We start from the raw sequence: 19,541 nt of genomic DNA, 5'->3' as shown, positions 1-19,541 counted from the left end.
TTAAACAAACGAGGTTTTCATTCACACAACAGGATGAAAAGAACAAATCAACACTTCCAAACTTATGTTTTACAAGAGCCTTTTATTCTAAGCCTATACTACAAACTCAACTCCCTTGGATATGCTAGCTCCTTGGTTTTCTAAGTTCAAGGAACATACATATCATTGGTTACAAAAATACCAGTGCCCATAAAAGAAGTATTAAATTATGTAAAGTATTTAAGAATAAGTCTTCCCTTTTTAAAAACAAAATTAAAAACCTAAGTCTTCTCTACATTAATAAAACCCATCTAAAAGTCTGGAAATAACTATTAACTAGAGTTCAATTCATCTACTATCATAGGTGATCAGGAAGAGTTACCAAAAATAGACAAAAGTTAGGTGAGACAGACATCAGGAATAAGAATAATGCCAAATTCTACATTTCTCTAATTTTCACAATCTCCATACCTGGCCAGTATCCCCTGGCCAAGCACCAAGGCACAGGCCTTTCTAATACATATATACAGTCCAACTTACCAATTGGTCTTTTTGCCGGGACAAATGCCTTCAGATTCTTCCCAGGGCGATTTGTTGTAGCGCCAGAGGAGGATGCCGTTTTGCAATTGGATGTTGAAGGCAACAGGGTACGTGGTTTCCTGGATGCAGCCACCTTGGCATTGGATGCTACCTTGGAGATGACAGTACTGAGGGTTGAGAGGTCCAGGACTGAGGGTCGCAACCTGCCTGTGATATAAGCAGCTAGCCTATTGGCTGGATGCAATGCCCCCATCTGTCCCAATAGCAACTTAGCCTGCGGGTAACTCTTACCATTAACCTGAAACAAGTGGCAAAGAGAAATTCTGTAAAGATAAAATTCTCTTGCTAACTTATCTCCCTTGACAGGGGTTTCATTTTTACAAGATTTTAAAAGTCTATCTTTCAGATTTAAAGGGAAAAAGAAACGGACTTTTTCCATTTGATATATAATCTGAGTATTAGAAGGTGGAAAAAAAAAAAAAAGCTGCCATCTGATATTCTGAACTAATCTCATCTTCATTTTGGTACTTTGGAAACAGAGTATCTTAGAAACCCATCATATCTGCTCCTAGATTTGTGAGAGATACAGTCAAATCTAAGGAATCATCCAACAGTTTTACTTAATAAGCAATTCTGGTTAAACTATTAACAATCACCAGCAAAAAATGAATAACTATGTTCCACAGAATCTCTCTGACAAGACCAAGGAGGCATAACGAAGCCCTCTCAAGGGTCCTTTCAAGCATCCCTCATATTTGAAAAATATATGGTGAGTCTACTTTTAAGTTATAAAAGGCCACTGTTTTAATATCCTAAGCCAAAAGGTCCCCTCAATTTTAGTTTTCCAAAAACTCAACTCTGAAGACCCTGTCATCTCTTGGACAAAACTCGAGCTCAAGATAAATGCTAGGACAAACTCAATTACAACTTTAGAAACAATCACTGAACCATCAGAAGAAAGTAATCAATAAATAAGGTAAAGATTTTTCTCTACTGCCTGGGTTGACATATTACCCATCTGGGGCAGCACAATTGCTTTTTTAAAAAAGAAAAGAAAAACAAAACCTTCCCTAATTTTCTTACCCATGTTCCCAAAGTCCTATTCCTGGGTGACTAGAGAAGACATTCTTTTCTGTTCCTCCTTTCCATCACTGAAAAGGGGGAGAGGGTGAAGTGGTGGAGAAACTCCTACTCTCTAAACTGGTAAAGAGAATGGCTACAGAAAGCCACCCTCTCCTCAAAGACACAAAATGACACTTTACTACTTAAGTGAAACCATGATTATTCCCAGATAGATCAGGAATACCTCTGCCTTGAGTTTTATATAAAGAATGTGATCTTTCCATCCTAAAGGAAAATCTACTATAGCTTTTCAGGGTCTCTAGAGGTCTAGGTCAGATACCCTTATCTTCTCCTTGGGGACTTGCTCTGAAGACTATTCAACAGCTTCCCTAAAGCCTACATTACAGTGGCCTGACTGCTTATGCAAATTCATATTTTATGGTGGCTTTCTGAGTCCTAGACAGGAAAGGAGAACACAAATTTCTATCCCTGTATTTCGGGGGGGGGGGGGCCGGGGGGGGTCAAGTCTCACTAGAAATAAGCTCAGTTAAGTCTCTGTTCTCAAAGTATCAATCAATAAATGAAATACGAAGAAAACACTATTCTCCCCATTATTAAGAGTTTAAGAAATATGAACAGAAGCAGTTACATAGCACCATCAAGAGTAAACTGCAATAAAGTTTTTAATTAAATAGATCAGTCATATTATTAATGGGACAGTCCACAGCCCAGAGAAGGGGTCAAGCTAGTAAAGTCAAGTAACCTTAGCAAAAATGTCAGACAGTTCCACCCATTTGCTACTCTGACATAAAAATGCAAGAGGAGAAAACCTTTTTACTTTAATTACATTTTAATTCAAAACTTCTCCTTCCAAAGGATTTTCTAGATGCCAGTGTAATTTTACTAATATAACCTGCTTGAATTACTAAACAGGAAGGACTTATTTGTACTATGACAATGATTATATTAGCAAAAACCCTACTATGGACCAAATAAAGAAAAAAAATGAACTGTGGCTCCATTTTTTAAAGTTTTATACATCTGAGTAACACCTTACAAAATTAAAATTTTCTCCAAGTTTCCAAATATATACTGCTTTCTTACAATCAATGCCCCTCGTTTTGTTTTGAAAGCTATTTGTTAATAATAATCCCAAGAACTAGACGCAACTCCTTAGTATCCTTGTTTAGTTGTCAAAGTATCACTAGAGCCCAAGCAATAAAACTTTAAGAGTAAGAACTTTCTGAGAAGACTGGAAATAAAATCACAAAGTAATATAGGGCTCTATAGTTCTGTTTGTAAATTTGTCAAAAATTCACTCTAGGTATGCATCTAAAAACTAGGCCTATTACAAAAAGAGATGATTTTGTCACCCAGTTCCCAGGAAAGGTGAAGATAAATGATATAACGCCCACAAAGGGCTCTGAAAAATCAAGATGTTACCTAAGTAGAAAAAGGTGCTACATCCAGATTAAAGGTAATTCTCACCTGGATAAGCCCAGATGTGCTTGAACTGGGTTTACGTTTATAGGCCACAAGCTTCCCTGCAGGAGAAAGCCCTGCATAAAAAGGCAGACCTTTGCCTCCATGTAATCTCTCCCTCACTGAATCCAGGGCATCTGTCTGCACAGGAGAGATATCATCCATTTTCCCAGGGGATAATGGACCATCAGGAGTCTCTGATCCAGATTTCTCAGCCATATCATCTTGGTCTTGGCATGATGGCATAGAGATTTTCACACGAGAAGAATAAACAGGAGGGTTCTTCTCACCCCGGCTCTTTCGCTGAGAAGCCAACTCAATGATGAAGCTGCCCACCTTAAGTGACTGTGGCATGTTGCTATTGATGTGCTGGGATAAGATGCTCAAAATCTTGTTCCGATCCTCCTCCCAATTGCAGTCTGAGATGATTTCTATCAGTTTGGTGGGACCACCTGGTGACCTCTGATGCACATAGGAGGTAGAGGATTCCCCTTCATTGCAGGAAGACTTCCAGCTTTTTTCTGATAAAAAATTGAAAGATATTTCTGCATCACAGCATTTTGTACTGAACTTTAAAAGATTTTTAGGGACACCTGCGTGGCTCAGTCAGTTAAGCATCTGCCTTCGGCTCAGGTCATGATCCCAGGGTCCTGACTGAGTCCCACATTAGGCTCCCTGTTTCTCCCTCTGCCTGCCGCTCCCTCTGCTTGTGCTCTCTCTCCGACAAATAAATAAATTTAAAAAATAATAAAAAAAAAAAGATTTTTATTTTCCCTGGGTTCTCAGAAAAGTGCCAATGCCACAGAAATTGAGCACTTGCCCAGTGTCTGAATCCCATGTACTTTCAGTGGTAATTTAACAACTCACAATTTGGGACTTTTCCATGAAAAAGAAATATTCCAGAGAATCAGACTATAATAGGATATCCTGCTGCCAGGGGTCACTAATAAAAAGAGAGTCCCACCTAAGACTGCTCTAAAAAGCCATGACTATTATGTAAGAAAGGGTTACCTTGCAAACAAAGCATGACCTACAACCAAGGTTAAGATTTGATATAGTTTAGTGTTCTGCTAGTTTAGTGTTCTGCTATCCATACAGGAAAAGCAAAAACACTTGCAAGATGCTTTGGAACATGTTATGGGTCTACCCATCAATCCTAAAGAACAAGAGAGAGAATACTGTGGTTAAAAAGTGTTTTCTACTTCTAGTTTCTACTGCAAATACTTCTGAATTACTTCTGTGACTCTAGATATGACTGCTCCATTTCTACATTATGTGAAAATTATTTAGCTCCCCAGGTACTTATACTCATGACAACATGTTAACTGGATGTCTATTTCACTGGACACCTAGATTTCTACATCATAGTCTCCCAACCAATGTTCTAATGACAAGTATGTCAGGATACAGATGCCCTCAGCCTTCAAGGTGGTTGTGTTCTCAAACAGGTTCTCTCCACCCCAGCAGCCTCCCCCACATACCTCAGTGTGCTATAAAAATAATATCACTTTTCATGTGTATTAAGCCATTAAAGGGGAGGGGAGCACACACCTGGGTGGCTCAGTCGCTTAAATGTCCAACTCTGATTTTGGCTCAGGTCATGATCTAGGGCTCCTGGGACTGAGCCCCACATTGGGCCCCACGCTCAGCTGGGAGTCTGCTTGAGGATTCTCTCTCCCTCTCCCTCCGCCCCTACCCCCCACTTGTGCTGTCTTTAAAAAATAAATAAATAAATCTTAAAAAAGAGAAGGACTAACCGTACCCTAAGTGTCTCTTGCAATCACATGCCGTATCAAGAGGAATGAATTTTATTTCTAAGGAGTGATAAAGAGACTGAATAACAGGAAAAGACTTCTCTATCGTCTCTATTTTTAGCAGAAGCTAGAAAAGTAGTAGGTAAAAATGTTTTGGTGTATGGGTGTGCCCTCCTTAATTATTATAAAATGATTTAAGACTTAATTTTCAAACAGACCTTGCGATTTATCAGAATCATCCTCTAGGTCACAGGTGATTGGTTTCAAGGGCTGCTGTTCAGAATCAGGCTCCTAAAGAAGGAAATAACACAAATACTTCAACACATAACTATTACCAATAGAGACTAGGACATAAACATTGAATCTCTCAAAGAAGGCTGAAATAGCAGAAAGACTCAAGTGTCAACACCTTCACATCTACATGCACAGCTGCATTACTATCATATAAGTCTTGGCAAAAACAAGTAATCTTGCTCTCTAATGTCCTTGACAGTAACTGAGTCACCAAGAAAAAAATTTACACCACACTTTATAGTGTATTCTAGTAAAGAAGGAAAAATATTTGACGTTTAACAGAACAAGCTTCAGTTAATCTGAAAATTCACCAATGCAGACACAAATCCTAATAATTACAGGTAAAGGATTTAATAAAAACCAGAAATGTTTCAACTTTTAAAAATTACTTCAGCTTCAGAAAGAAGAGTACTTTAAATAACCTTAAGGGACTGTTCTCTAGAAGAGGTATGCAGAGAATCAAATTGATATGCACATCACGTAAGGTTTCTCTGCCCCACAAGAATTACTCCAAATTATTCTGATAGTAATGTAAACTCTAATACCAGCAACAGGGAAATGGAAGTTAAAAAGACAAATTATGCAATAAGTAAATCACCTTTACACTACAGTTCTCAGGACTAGACTGACACGAGCCCTGCTGCTGAAATGATGGGGATGGTGATGGTGACGGTTGTCTCTGTTCCTCTTTTTTTCGTTCATATACTCGAACTCGGGCACAAGTCATCATACTCTCAAAGTACAAGTAGACTGGATCCTTGTCCTCTTCCCGAATCTGTAAGTTTCACAAAACAAAATATTCCATACACTGGGGAAAAAACATCCTAGACTCCAAAAGGAAAAGAATGTTTAATCTTTATTTCTATTGTAACATTTGAAATTTTTAAATGTAAATTTTAACAAGTACAGTTAATATGTGCTAAATCTTGGGCAGTCAGAAAGGACCTGGTTCTCTATCAAGAAATCTCAGATCACATCAGAGAAGTACTTCTCAAATTATCTGCAACGAGGATACATTTCTGAATTACCAGTTCAACACAGACTGATCCTTTTGTAAAATAAATTTTTAGAAAAACAAAAGACATGTAAAATACAAGCCCAAGTTTTTTAGTATTAGATTTAATACACACACAATTATTCTATCAAGTATCTGTAGGAAGTTTCTAAATATTTACTCTCATTTTCTATATTTATTTCATCATAACCTAGTAACAAGTAGTTCTGTATCAGCACAAAGACCACACTGAATAGCATTGCACTAAGGCATCTTTCTTCAAAAAGACTGAAGACTGAAATGCGTTTAATAATGAGAAATGCTTAAACTCTTAACAGAAGCATCAGCTCTTTTACCTATCAATCTTCATAGTCATGTATCAACTATTATTTAAATCCTTTACTGTTACTGTATATAAAGAAGTCAGCTTTAAGAAGATCAGTTACTTCTTAAAACTTTTCTTAATGCTCTCCTACTAACAATATGTATGCATTACGTCTCAATTACTCAATATTCTACACTACAGGAAGAAGAGTACCTTTAAAAGACTTTTGCTAGTCATGTTTAAAAACAAAAACACAACTTTATATGATCTTCCTGAAGAGAGATTTGGCTATCCTTAAAAATAGCAGTAATTCTTAGTATATTCACTCCCCTTTTAATAACATTTCTACAGTGCCAGCAATTAAGCTGATTAAATAAGACTGATGCTTACAGCCATATTACTTAAAAACAAAATGATTCACAGAATATAAACCAAAAATCTTGAAATCCATTATCTTTACAAATGGTTTATATAACTTGCAACAAAAGATGAAAACCTGGGCTTACCACAGGATTGGGTTTGGGAGTATATGCCCGTGCAGGTTTAATTCCAGTGAGCACTTTGCCCTTCACAGTAGTAGGTAAAACTTCTGGCTGAGGCAACAACAATGGCTTCATTGGCTCAATGACAGAAGGTGTTGGGATATAAACTGGCTCTGGATCTACTTCACCTTCTACTTTCACCCATAATGGGTAATGTCGAACAGGCTGTTCAGGCTCTGTTTCACATATAGCTTAACAAAAAAGAAGGATAAGATTTTAAGTGACTTTAGCAACAAAAGTTCAGAAGCACTGCCAAAACAAAATGTATTTCCTCACAGGAAATGAGGAAATGAGTTTCATAACTCATTAAAACAATCTAAGAGATGCCCCCTAAAAAACCTTTGGTTGCCATCATATACCTTAATTTATTCATCTATTAACAAATATTTGTTGAATACCTATTACTGTTTTAAGCACTAGAGGGAACACAGCTATGAATAAAACAAAGTTCTTGCCCTCAGAGTTTATAGGGGAAAACAAATTTAACATTTAAAATCAAGTAATAGTAAGTGCCACATAGTAAAATATAGCAGGGTAAGGGATGAAGAGTTAACTGTAGATGCTATTTAGCATGATCAGAAAAGGCGTTCTCTGTTACCCTGAAAAGATAATCATTCTATGCTACACTTTTTATTTTACAAATAAAACAAGTATCTTTTTGAGCCTCATTACATACTTATATTAAACACTTAATATGTTTTAACTTATTTAACTGTCACAATAGCCCTGTAGACATTATTATTCCCATTTTCCAGATGCTGAGGTTCAGAAATCCAACAATAAGAGGCAGAACCAGGATCAAACCCCATCAATATGGCTCCAGAGACACAGCTGTTACCGTTGCCCTCTGACAACAAAATGTATTCAAAAGACAGCCTAAGGTGCCTGGGTGGCTCAGCTGGTTAAGCGTTTGCTTTCCACCTAGGCCATGATCCCAGGGTCCTGGGTTTGAGTCCCACACCAGGCTCCCCGCTCAGCGGGGGGTCTGCTTATTCCTCTCCCTCTGCCCCTTCCCTCTGCTTGTGCGCAAGCGCTAGCTCTCTTTCACTCTCTCAAATAAATAAATAAAATCTTAAAAAAAAAAAACTCCTATGAACACAGCATAGGAGCAAAATCTATCACTGGAAAAGCAAAAATCTATCACTGGAAACCAGAGATGAAATTATACTATCAAGGTCTACACAAAAAAAAACAGGTATTATTATTTAACCATAAATGGAAGATCTAGGTTAAGCGGTAGCTGGCTTTATTCTCTAAGTAAAGTGCCCATTCCCATAATGACGACAGCTAAAGAGAAACAAAGACTGTATTTTGCATTTTAATGATCAGTCCTCAGAGAGGACTTAGCTGGTTCTAAGCCCAAAATCCAAAATCTTTGCCTACAGTCACATAAAATATGACTGAGCAGCATTCACATTTAATTCAAACATTTAGCTCAATTATCCTAACAAAGCTGAATCAAAATTGCATTTGCTCTGAACATTAAGACTCCACTAAAAAACAACTTTATCTAAAGGGTCCCTAAGGCTAATATCATTCAGAGCATAACCACAAAATGTTGAATAAATATGTGAAGATTAAAATAGGGAGGAAAAAATTTTTTAGAGCTAGAAAGTACTTGACCCAATTATTCTGCTAGTTAGCAGTCTCTGTGTAGGCAGATAGGGCTAGGGATCCCCATGGGGGGAAAAAAGACCAGTCTTGGCTTTCTTAACGTCCTTTTAGGCCCCCAGCCATTTTGTGACCTGTACTACTTGCCCAAGCACACTTCTTGCAGAACTTCCTAGGTGTTGGAATTACCAAAAAAAAAAAAAAAAAAAAGCAAAACCCTCCACAGTTAAGGATTTTAAGAGAACAGAGGGAATGCAAAAAGTAAGTCTCTACCAGACCAGGAATTAGCCTAACCCTATCAGCAACAATAAATCAATGATAAAATTCCTTCCCAGTGCTGTTTCAAAAGTAAACACTGACCTAACACATATCACACAATCTTGAGTCATTTTTGCAGGATTCAAACCCTTCTGAGCACTCCAACAGTGGACTAAATGGAACAAAGAACTGATGATGCCAACCCTTGCTGGCCAGCCCTCATGTTTTCAATTAGGACCTGAATTCTGTGAACCAGGACGACTTTTGCCCCAATTCCATACAGAACTCTCCTTTGTCAAGCCCCTTCATGAATATGTATGCGCCCTTAGCTTAAAACTTCCATAATTTTGTTGTTTGTGTGGACACAGCTTTAGGAAATAGTCCTGGTATGAAGTAAAACCCTTACTCTTTCCCTGTTCTTTGGTTTGGTTGTGTCTTTTAGCTGGACAACCAGCAAGAGGCAAACCCAATTTGGGTAACATCTACTGTCCAACTTTTATGACCTAGTTAATTTACTCACATAATTCACAAAGGCTTCTCACACCCTAGTATTTATATATTTCAATGTTTACTATGGATCAGACTTTGCAGATATAATAATGAACAAGAATGACAAAAATCCCTGGCTTCATGGAGCTTACATTTAAAGTTGGGGGAAGAGGGCGACAGGCAACAAACCAGACAAATAAGGAAAATACGTTGGATTGTAGTAAGTGCTTATGAGGAATGGGGGGGAAAAAAGCAGAGACAGGAAGTAAGTAGTAATGTATAGTGAGTGAGCATGTATGACTATGTATTTTGAGGGGAGAGTGTTGCATTTTTAAAAGGGTAACCAGGGATGCCCCCACAAAGGAGGTGGGTATTAACAGAGGTTCAACCACTCATTTGATAACTTTATTTTCTAGTGTTCCTAATTAGTTCATACACATATTAATTCTACTACAAAAGTAAAGCTGCCTTCAGGACAAACACTATAGATGACTTTGACGTCTTTCAATCATCTTTAAGGCTTTTCCAAGCCTTCATAAGCTAAGGATTCTAAGTAAAGGTCCCTTTCCAACTTTTTCTTTTGAAAATAACAGCTACAAAATATACAGTACAGTACTTCAGAAGAAAACCTCTTAAAATATTTTAAGACATCTTAACTCCTCATAGGAAATCAAAGACAACTCTAAAGTTTCAACTATGGATAAATGGGAAAATGGTATTCCAGTAAACAGAGGACTTCATAAAAGGAGCTGATTGGGAAGGGCAGAGTTCAGTTCTCTTTAGGGCATGAAAGACTGATGTGCCAGCAACATAATCAAACAGGGCACACAATAAAAATCAGAACTGTCACGGCACCTGGCTGGCTCAGTTGGAAGAACATGCAACTCTTGATCTATGTAAGGAGTTTCAAGCCCCATGTTGGGCAAAGAGATTACTTAAACGAATAAATAAGAACTTAAAAAAAAAAAGATGAGAACTGTCATTGGCAGAGCCTACATCTGAAGCCATAAAAATGGACAGACTCCACACAAAGGCAAGAACAACAAACCAATTCCTTATACTTCATTAGCTCGCTGTGCACTTGATTCCTTTACACTGCTAGGGATCAAAGATACAGTACTTCTCTGCTCCCCTTCACAATATACCAGGGATCCTCCTACCCTTCACCTAAAATTCCAGAAAAAAAAGAGCTACTTAAGGAGAGAGCCAGAATAGAGCATTATCCACAGAAGCCAAGAACAGAAACCTGTTTCAAGAAGAGTGGATAGTATCCCCTTATTTCTATTTTAAAGGCTTCCTAACATTACCTGACCAAGGTCCTCTAACATTATCAATGTCTTCTGGGTTCTCAATAAGCCTTTTGTTCATGACACAACATTATGGCAAATTTGTTATTGTGGCACTTAAAATTACAATAAAGAGGGGCATCTGGTTGGCTCAGGTCGGTTAAGTATCTGCCTTCAGCTCAGGTCATGATCCCAGGGTCCTGGGATTGAGCCCCGGTCTGTCGGGCTCCCTGCTCAGCGGGAAGTCTACTTGTCCGTCTCCCCCCTTCCCCCACCATGCTCATGCTCTCTCCCTCTCTCTCAAATAAATAAGTAAAAATCTTTTTAAAAATTATAATAAATATGTATCTATAGGGTTCCCACATATCTGTTTTGTCAAATTGAGAGTAACCTCTTAGAGATGGACTTCATTTTAATTATCTATATCTTACCTCCTGTCACTCTTAGCACGGTTCATAGCAGTTGCTCCAGAAATGAATAATGTTAGACACAGAAGTCTAAAACTTCTAAAACACAAAACTGCTATGCTAATAATCAGCATACTATATATCCTCTCCCTCCCATTTTTGTATGCCTCTTAAACCTTTCTATTGTGAAATGTAATATTCAGTTGATGCAGAAACAATTTATATACAACTTAAAACATATTAACAAGTATATACCCATATAAACACTACACAGATCAAGAAATGAAATACTGCCATCAAACCCAGGAGCCCTTGCATGCCCTTTATCAATCACAATTCTTTCCCACAAAAGAAATCACTTAAATGATGGCTACCTTTCCACTTTCTTTTTTTAAAGCCAAAGTACATACCCCTAAATATCACAATGTAATTTTGCCTGATTTTGAAATTTATATAAATGTAACCACAGAAATATATTATTTTGCCTGAGTTTCCTTTCACTCAACATTGTATTTGTAAAATGCAACTATGCTGTTGCACATACCTAAATAATTCATTTACTTTTACTATGATGTACTACTCTGATTAGTCATACTATTGTTTATTCATTCTACTATTATTAAAATATCTGGGGTTGTTTTCAGGTTTTAGCTACTGTGAATCATGGTACCCTAAATAATCCTAAAAAAATGCAGTTCTGCAGATTACTCTGAAGTCAAACTATTAGATCAAGGGCATGTGAATCAACTTTAATAAATATTGCCAAACTATTTTCCCAAGTAGTTATACCAATTCACATTTCCATCAGCAGTGTATGAGAATTCCCATTATCAACATTTGATATTATCATATAATTTTAATTATAACCATTCTGGCAGTCATGCAGTAGAATCTTGCTGTGGATTTACTCTGTACTTCTCTGACCATGAACGAGATGTTCAACATCCCTCTTCATGAAATACCTCTCAAAGTCTCGCCCATTTTTTATGGGACTGTTTAATTCTAATTTATAGACCTCGCTACATATTCTGGATATAGATTCTTAGATATTGCAAATATCTATTCTCTCACTGTAGCGTATATTTTCACTGGCTTAATATCTTAAAGACCTAAATTTCTCATTTTAATTTGTAAGAAATGTTTTCTTCTATCATGATTAAGAAATCTTTTCCTAGGGGCACCTGGGTGGCTCAGTCAGTTAAGCATCTGCTTTCGGCTCAGGTCATGATCTCAGGCTCCTGGGATCAAGCCCCGCGTCACTGGGGAGCCTGCTTCTCCCTCTGACTGCTGCTCCCCCTGCTTGTGCTCTGTCTCTCTCTCTCTGACAAATAAAATCTTTAAAAAGAAAAAAATCTTGAAAATGAACATTAAAAAAAAATCTTTTCCTAATATGAGATCATACATATATTCTTGTATTATCTTCTGAAAGTTGTATTGCTCAGCTTTCCACAATTAGGTCTATAATCTCATAGAAATTATTTCTATGTATAGTGAATAAACTCAAGTCTCACTCCTTCCCATATGAATATTCAATGAGCCTACCACAATTTAAAAAGATCATCCTTTCCATACTCCTCTGCCAATTAAGTGTCCATATATGTCTGAATCCATTCTACTGATCTATTTACTTTATACCCAAGCAAGTATCACCCTGTATTATTATGTGGTCATTTTACATGTTCTGACACATCCAATACAGCAAATTCTCCCACCCTGTCACTGGTCAAGATTGCCCTGGCTATTTCTAGGTCCTCTGCGTTTCCAAATAAATTTAGTTTTTTTTAAAGATATTATTTATTTTGAGAGACACAGAGAGAGCACAAACAGGAGGAAGGGGCAGAGGGAGAGGGAGAGGGAGAGGGAGAAGAAGACTCCCCACAGAGCAGGGAGCCCAGGCAAGGGGCTCGATCCCAGGACCCCAGGATTATGACCTGAGCTAAAGGCAGACACCCAGCCAACTGAGCTGAGCCACCCAGGGACCCCTCAAATATATTTTAGACTTGGCTTTTGAAGTTTCACATAAAAAGCTAGGACTGCAATGAAATTATAAATAAAAATGAGAAGTGACACCTTTATAATATTCAGTTTCTCTTGTTCCCCCCCCCCCCACTCCCAATCAAGACTGGATGATGAGAGGATTCTAGGAAGATTAAAGAACAGGTAGCACCAAGAAATCTGTCTGCCCATTCATACACAACTGCACTGGGAGAATCTGCCTGATGTAACTATTTTGGAATAATTTGGAATTCTGGAGCCTGTTAAAGGCTTACAAGTTCTAGGGGAAGACTTGGCATGGTAAATGGTCCTTAACTGTGGTCTATTTTAGGTTTCAGCACAGTAGCAGCTGCCCATTCCCCCATCTACCAGTCACTTGGCAGGCAGCTCTGTGTGTGTTCCAGAAGTAGCTTGCAGCTTGTGGGAGGCAGGCAAAAAGGGTCCTGTCCTCCAAACATGAGGGATCTCTGATGGTGGATTGCTTCTAATCAGAGGCGCAAAGAGGTAGGCAGCCATTGTTGTTGCACCTCCCCCCACTACCGCAAGCCCTCCCCGGATCAGTCATAAATGACTGCCAAGGAATTTAAAGGGCCAGCACCCTTTATCCCCTTTAGTTTTTTACTTTTTCCCCATTCAAGAGCCAGATATTAAAAATGAGAACATTCAAAACCAACTGACTATGCATGCAAACAAAAATGCTCAGAGAAGGGGCACCTGGGCGGCTCAGTCGTTAAGCTTCTGCCTTAGGCTCAGGTCATGATCCTGGGGTTCTGGAATCGAGCCCTGCATAGGGCTCCCTGCTCCACGGGAAGCCCGCTTCTCCCTCTCCCACTCCCCCTGCTTGTGTTCCCTCTCTCGCTGTGTCTCTGTCAAATAAATAAATAAAATCTTAAAAAAAAAAAAGGCTCAGAGAAGACCTGAAAACACATTAAGCTTACCTATACATCAAGATGATCCTTAGTAGAGACTATGTACAACAATCAAAACAAAACAAAAACAAAATATACAAACTCTGGGGAAGGAGAATCTGATTTCCAGAGTTACACGTTATTAGATTCAAAGGTCCAATGTTTCACAAAACATCTCAAGGCGTACAAAGAAAGAATAAAGTATGGCCCATTCAAAGGGGGGAAAAAAATCAACAGAAAACTGTCCCTGAAAAAGAACTAATGGTAGATATACCAGATAAAGACCTTTTAAAAACGGTCTTAAACATATGTTCAAAGAAATAAAGATGTGGAGAAAGTCAAGAAACTGACATATGAACAAAATGGAAATATCAATAAAGAAAAAACTTGAAAAGAAACCAAACACAATCTTGGAACTGAAAAGTACAAGAACTAAAATGAAAAATTCACTAGGGGGATTTAAGGAAGATTTGAACAGGCAGAAGAAATAGTGAACTTGGAAGATAGGACAATGAAAATAATGAAATCTGAGTTAAAGATATAAAAGACATTCAAGAAAACAAACAGTGCCTAAGAGACCTACCACACACAATCAAGAGGACCAACATACACATGATGAGAGATCTAGAAAGAAGAGAGAATGCGGCAGCACAGTGATTATTTGAAGAAATAATGGCTGAAAACTTCCCAAATTTAAAGAAAGACATAAACATCCAAACAGCTCAACAAACTCCAAAATGAACTCAAAGACACCCACACTGAGAAATATAATTAAACTCCTGAAAGAGAAAAACAAAGAGGGAACCTTGAAAGCAGCAAGAGAAAAACAAAAGGAATCCTTAACAATATGAGCAGATTACTCAACAGAAATTTTGGGAGCCAGCACACAGTGGGCAAATATATTCAGAGCACTAGAAAAAAAAAACTATCAACCAAGAATCCTACGTCGGACAAAACTGCCCCCCAGAGTGAGGAAAAAATTAAATTTTCAGATAAAAACTGATGAAGTTCGGGGCACCTGGGTGACTCAGTTGTTAAGCATCTGCTTTCGGCTCAGGTCATGATCCCAGCATCCTGGGATGGAGACCCCGAATCGGGCTCCCTGCTCAGCAGGGAGGCTGCTTCTCCCTCTCCAGCCTGCTTCTCCCCCTGCTTGTGCTCTCTCTGTGTTAAATAAATAAATAACATCTTTCAAAACTGATGAAGTTCATGACCACTAAACCTACTTGCAGGCAATGTTCAAAGGAGTTCTGCAAGATGAAATGAAAGGACACTAGACAGTAACTCAAAGCCATATGGAAAAATAAAGATCTCATTAAAGGTAAATACATGGGCAATTATAAAAGTGAGTATTATTATACCAATGATTTGTAGCTGTACTTTGTTTCCTACAGGATTTAAGAGACTAATACATTTAAAGAAAAAAATCCATTAGTGTAAAAGCTACTATTACTTTAACTTTGGATTGTAACTCCAAATTTTGTTTTCTAGATAACTTGGGAGACTAATAATTTTTTCTAAAGTTTTAGTTTATCTTTTCAAGCACACAATGTATAAAGTTGTAAAACTGTGTCATCAGCAACTGAAAGGGGTAGGAATGGAGTTGTAAAGGAGAGTTTCTGCATGTTACTGAAGTTAAATTAGTCTTATAAATTTAGGATGTTAAATATAATCCCATGGTAACCACAAATAGTTATACAATACATATTAAAGAAAATGAGAAAAGAATTTAAACAATGCACTACAAAATACCTACTAAACACAAGAGACAATAATGCAGGAAATAAAGCCAAAAAGGCTTCAAAGCACATATAGCAAATATACAATGAACAAGAAAAAGGAAGCACAAAGACAGAAGTTCCTCCTATCAGTCATTATTTTAAATGTAAATGGATTAAACCCTCCCCATTATAGACAGACTGGAAGATAAAAACACATGATCTAATTACACCTTGTCTACACAACACCCAAGATCCAAGGACATAAACAACTTGAAAGTGAAAGGCTAGGAAAAGATACTCCCTGAAAACAATAACCAAAAGAGAGTAGGGGTGGCTACACTAATATGAGACAAAATAAATACTAAATAAGAAAAAGTTGGGGTGCCTGGGTGGCTCAGTCGGTTAAGTGTCCAACTCTTGGTTTCGGCTTGGGTCACAATCTCAGGGTCATGAAATCGAGCCCCACACTGGGCTCTCAACACTCAGTGTGGAATATGCTTGAGATTCTCTCCCACGCCCTCTGCCCCCCCCCTTGTGCACTCTCACGCTCTCAAATAAAATAAAATCTTTAAAAAAGGTTGCAAGAGACAAAAAAAGAACATTATGTATTACTAAAAGTTTCGATACATCCAGAATAAGTAACAATTATAAACATGAATATATCTAATGACAATCCATCAAAATATATGAAGCAAAAAATGATTTGAATTAAAGGCAAAAACACACAGTTCTGCAGTAATAGCCGGAGACTTCAAAACCCCACTCACAATAATGGATAGAACAATCAGACAGAAAATAAATAAGAAAAGAAAGGATTCGACACAATCAACAAACTAGATCTAACAGGCATATATACAGAACACCTTACCCAACAACAGAATACACATTCTTCTCAAGTGCATATGGGACATCTTCTGGGATAGATCATATGTTAGGCCACAAATTAAGTCTGAATAAATTTAAAAAGATAGATATCATGCAATTTTCTCTGACCTTAAGAGGATGAAGTCAGAAATCGGTAACAAAAGGAACACTGGAAAAATCACAAAACTGTGGAAATTAAACAACATACTTTTAAACAATCAATGGAGTAAAGAAGAAATCACAAGGGAAATTAGAAGATACTTAGAGACAAAGGAAAACAAAAATACAACTACCAAAACTATAGACACAGCAAAAGTGGGTCTATAAGAAAAATTTAATAGCTTTAAATGTTTACATTAAAAAACATGAAAGACCTCCCAAATCAACAATCTATCTTAACAATTTAAGGAACTAGAAAAAAGGAACAAAGCTAAATAAAAAGAAAACAATAAAGACTATAACAGAGATAAATGAAATACATAATAGAAAAATGACAATCAATGAAACCAAAAGTTGCTTCTTCAAAGAGATCAACAAACTAGTATACTTTTACCCAGATAGACTAAGAAAAAAAGACTCAGACTACTAAAATCCAAAACGAAACCAACTAATTCTACAGAAATAAAGATTAGAAGAGAGTACTACAAACAATTGTAAACCAACAAATTGGACAACCTAAATGAAATGAACAAATTCTTAGTAATACAAAAGCTACCCAGGGAAACAGCCAATCAGAACAGACCTAAAACTAGTAAGGAGACTGAACCGCTAATCCAAAACCTACCAACAAAGCCCTGGACCTGAGAGCTTCCCTGGTAAATTCTACTAAACGTTTAAAGGACTAATATCTCAATCATTGTAAAACTTATCCAAAAAACTGAAAAGGGTACATTTCCCAGCTCAGTCTATGAGGCCAGCATTACTATAATACCAAAGCCAAAAACATTTAACAAAGAAATACCTACCAATATCCTTTACGAATACTGTTGCAAAATTCCTCAACAAGATACCTAGCAAACAGGATTCAGCAGTCTATTAAAAGGATTATACAACATTACCAAATGAGATTTACTTCTGGAATGCAAGGAAAGTTCAACATATAAAAATTTATCAATGTAATATGTCACATAAACAGAATGAAGGTAAAAAAAAAAAAACCCACACGATCATCTCAATTGATATAGAAAAAGCATTTGACAAAATTCAACACCCTTTTATGATAAAAAAAACTCAACAAAATAAGAAATTAGGAAATTACCTCAACATAATAAAAGCCATATATGAAAAAGCCACAGCAAACATCACACTCAATGGTGAAAGGCTGAAAGCTTTTCCTTTAAGATTAGGAATAAGGCCAAGATGCCCACATGCACCACTTCTATTCAACACTGCACTTTAAGTTTGACTCAGAGAATGTGGTAAGAAAAACAAGAAACAAGAGGCATCAAAATTGAACAAATAAAATTATCTGTTTCAAGGTAGTATAATTTTTTTAAAAGATTTTATTTATTTGACAGAGACACAGGGAGAGAGGGAACACAAGCAAGGGGAGCGGGAGAGGGAGAAGGCGGCTTCCCGCGGAGCAGGGAGCACAATGCAGGGCTTGATCCCAGGACCCTGAGACCATGACCTGAGCCGAAGGCAGACGCTTAACAACTGAGCCACCCAGGCACCCCCAAGGTAGTATGATTTTATATGCAGAAAATACTAGAGGCGCCTGGGTGGCTCCATTGCTTAAGAATCTGCCTTCAGCTCAGGTCATGGTCTCAGGGTCCTGGGATAGAGCTCCATGTCCAGCGCCCTGCTCCTCCCTCTCCTTCTGCTCCCCCACCCATGCATGCACTCGCACACGTGCTCTCTCGCTCTCAAATAATTTAAAAAAAAATGCTGAAGATCTCTCTCTGACACACACACAGTGAAAATAAATGAATTCAGCAATGTAGCAGGATACAATGTCAACAAAAATCTGTTACATTTCTATACACGAACAATAAACAATCTGAAAAGGAAATTACAAAAACAATTCCATTCACAGTAACATCAAAAAGAACGAAATATTTAGAGATCAACTTAATCAAGGAAGTAAAAACTTACACAATTACAACTACAAAACATTTTTGAAAGAAATTAAACACAACAGAAACAGAAGCACATCCCATGCTCATGGATTGCGAGATTTAATGTTACTAAGATATCAATACTACCCAAAGCAATCTGCAGATTCAATGCAATCCCCATCAAAATCCCAATGGCATTTTTTTGCACAAATAGAAAAATCCACTCTAAAATTCGTATGGAATCTCAATTCATATGAACAGCCAAAAAAAAAAATCTTGAAAAATAACTGGAGTACTCATACTTCCTGATTTCAAAACTTACTACAAAGCTACCATAAAAATAGACCAATGGAATACAATGGACAGCCCAAAAATAGACCCTTGCATATATGGTCAATTAATTTTTGAACAAGGCTGCCAAGACCATTCAGTGGGGATAGGACAGTCTTTTCAACAAATGATGCTGGGGCGGGGCGGGGGGGGCGCCTGGGTGGCTCAGATGGTTAAACGTCTGCCTTCGGCTCAGGTCATAATCCTGGGGTCCTGGGATCGGGCTCCTGACTCAGCGGGGAGCCGGCTTCTCCTTCTCCCTCTGTCTCTCCCCCCTGCTCATGCTCTCTCTCTATCTCTGTGTCTCAAATGAATAAATAAAATCTTAAAAAAAAAATGATGCTGGGAACACTAGGTATCCAAATGCAGAAGAGTGAAGATGGACCCTTACATAACAGCATATACAAAAAATTAACTCAAAATGGATCAAGGACCTAAATGTAAGATCTAAATCAATAAAACTCTTAGAAGAAAAAACAGAACAAAAGCTTCATGACACTGGATTTGGCAATCATTTCTTGGATACAACATTAAAGGCACAGGTAACAAAAGAAAAAAAGAAGTTAGATTCATGAAGATTTTTTAACTTTTTGTATCAAAAGACAGTAACCAAAAGTAAAAAGGGAACCCACAGAATGAGAGA

General features: G+C 37.5%; 1 protein-coding gene across 14 annotated transcripts in view; it reads right to left on the bottom strand.

The window, feature by feature from the left end:
* MGA (MAX dimerization protein MGA) overlaps positions 1 to 19,541 on the bottom strand; it is a 158,613-nt gene that overhangs the window by 24,385 nt on the left and 114,687 nt on the right. For 7 of the 14 annotated variants that reach the window (XM_027569298.2, XM_027569297.2, XM_027569295.2 and 4 more), the window contains exons 10-14: positions 6,937 to 7,163; positions 5,710 to 5,886; positions 5,036 to 5,108; positions 3,070 to 3,584; positions 520 to 817 (exon numbers count right to left, since the gene is read on the bottom strand). In XM_027569298.2, coding sequence (XP_027425099.2) covers positions 520 to 817; positions 3,070 to 3,584; positions 5,036 to 5,108; positions 5,710 to 5,886; positions 6,937 to 7,163 — 1,290 coding nt within the window. The remainder of the gene's footprint in view (positions 1 to 519; positions 818 to 3,069; positions 3,585 to 5,035; positions 5,109 to 5,709; positions 5,887 to 6,936; positions 7,164 to 19,541) is intronic. The other 7 variants (XM_027569302.2, XM_027569303.2, XM_027569306.2 and 4 more) reach the window with 3 other exon arrangements.

This window comes from Zalophus californianus, chromosome 6 (genome assembly GCF_009762305.2).
Source record: "Zalophus californianus isolate mZalCal1 chromosome 6, mZalCal1.pri.v2, whole genome shotgun sequence".
Taxonomy (NCBI): Eukaryota; Metazoa; Chordata; class Mammalia; order Carnivora; family Otariidae; genus Zalophus; species Zalophus californianus.
Note: the sequence above shows the minus strand (reverse complement) of the source record. Positions and strands in the feature narration are given on the sequence as shown.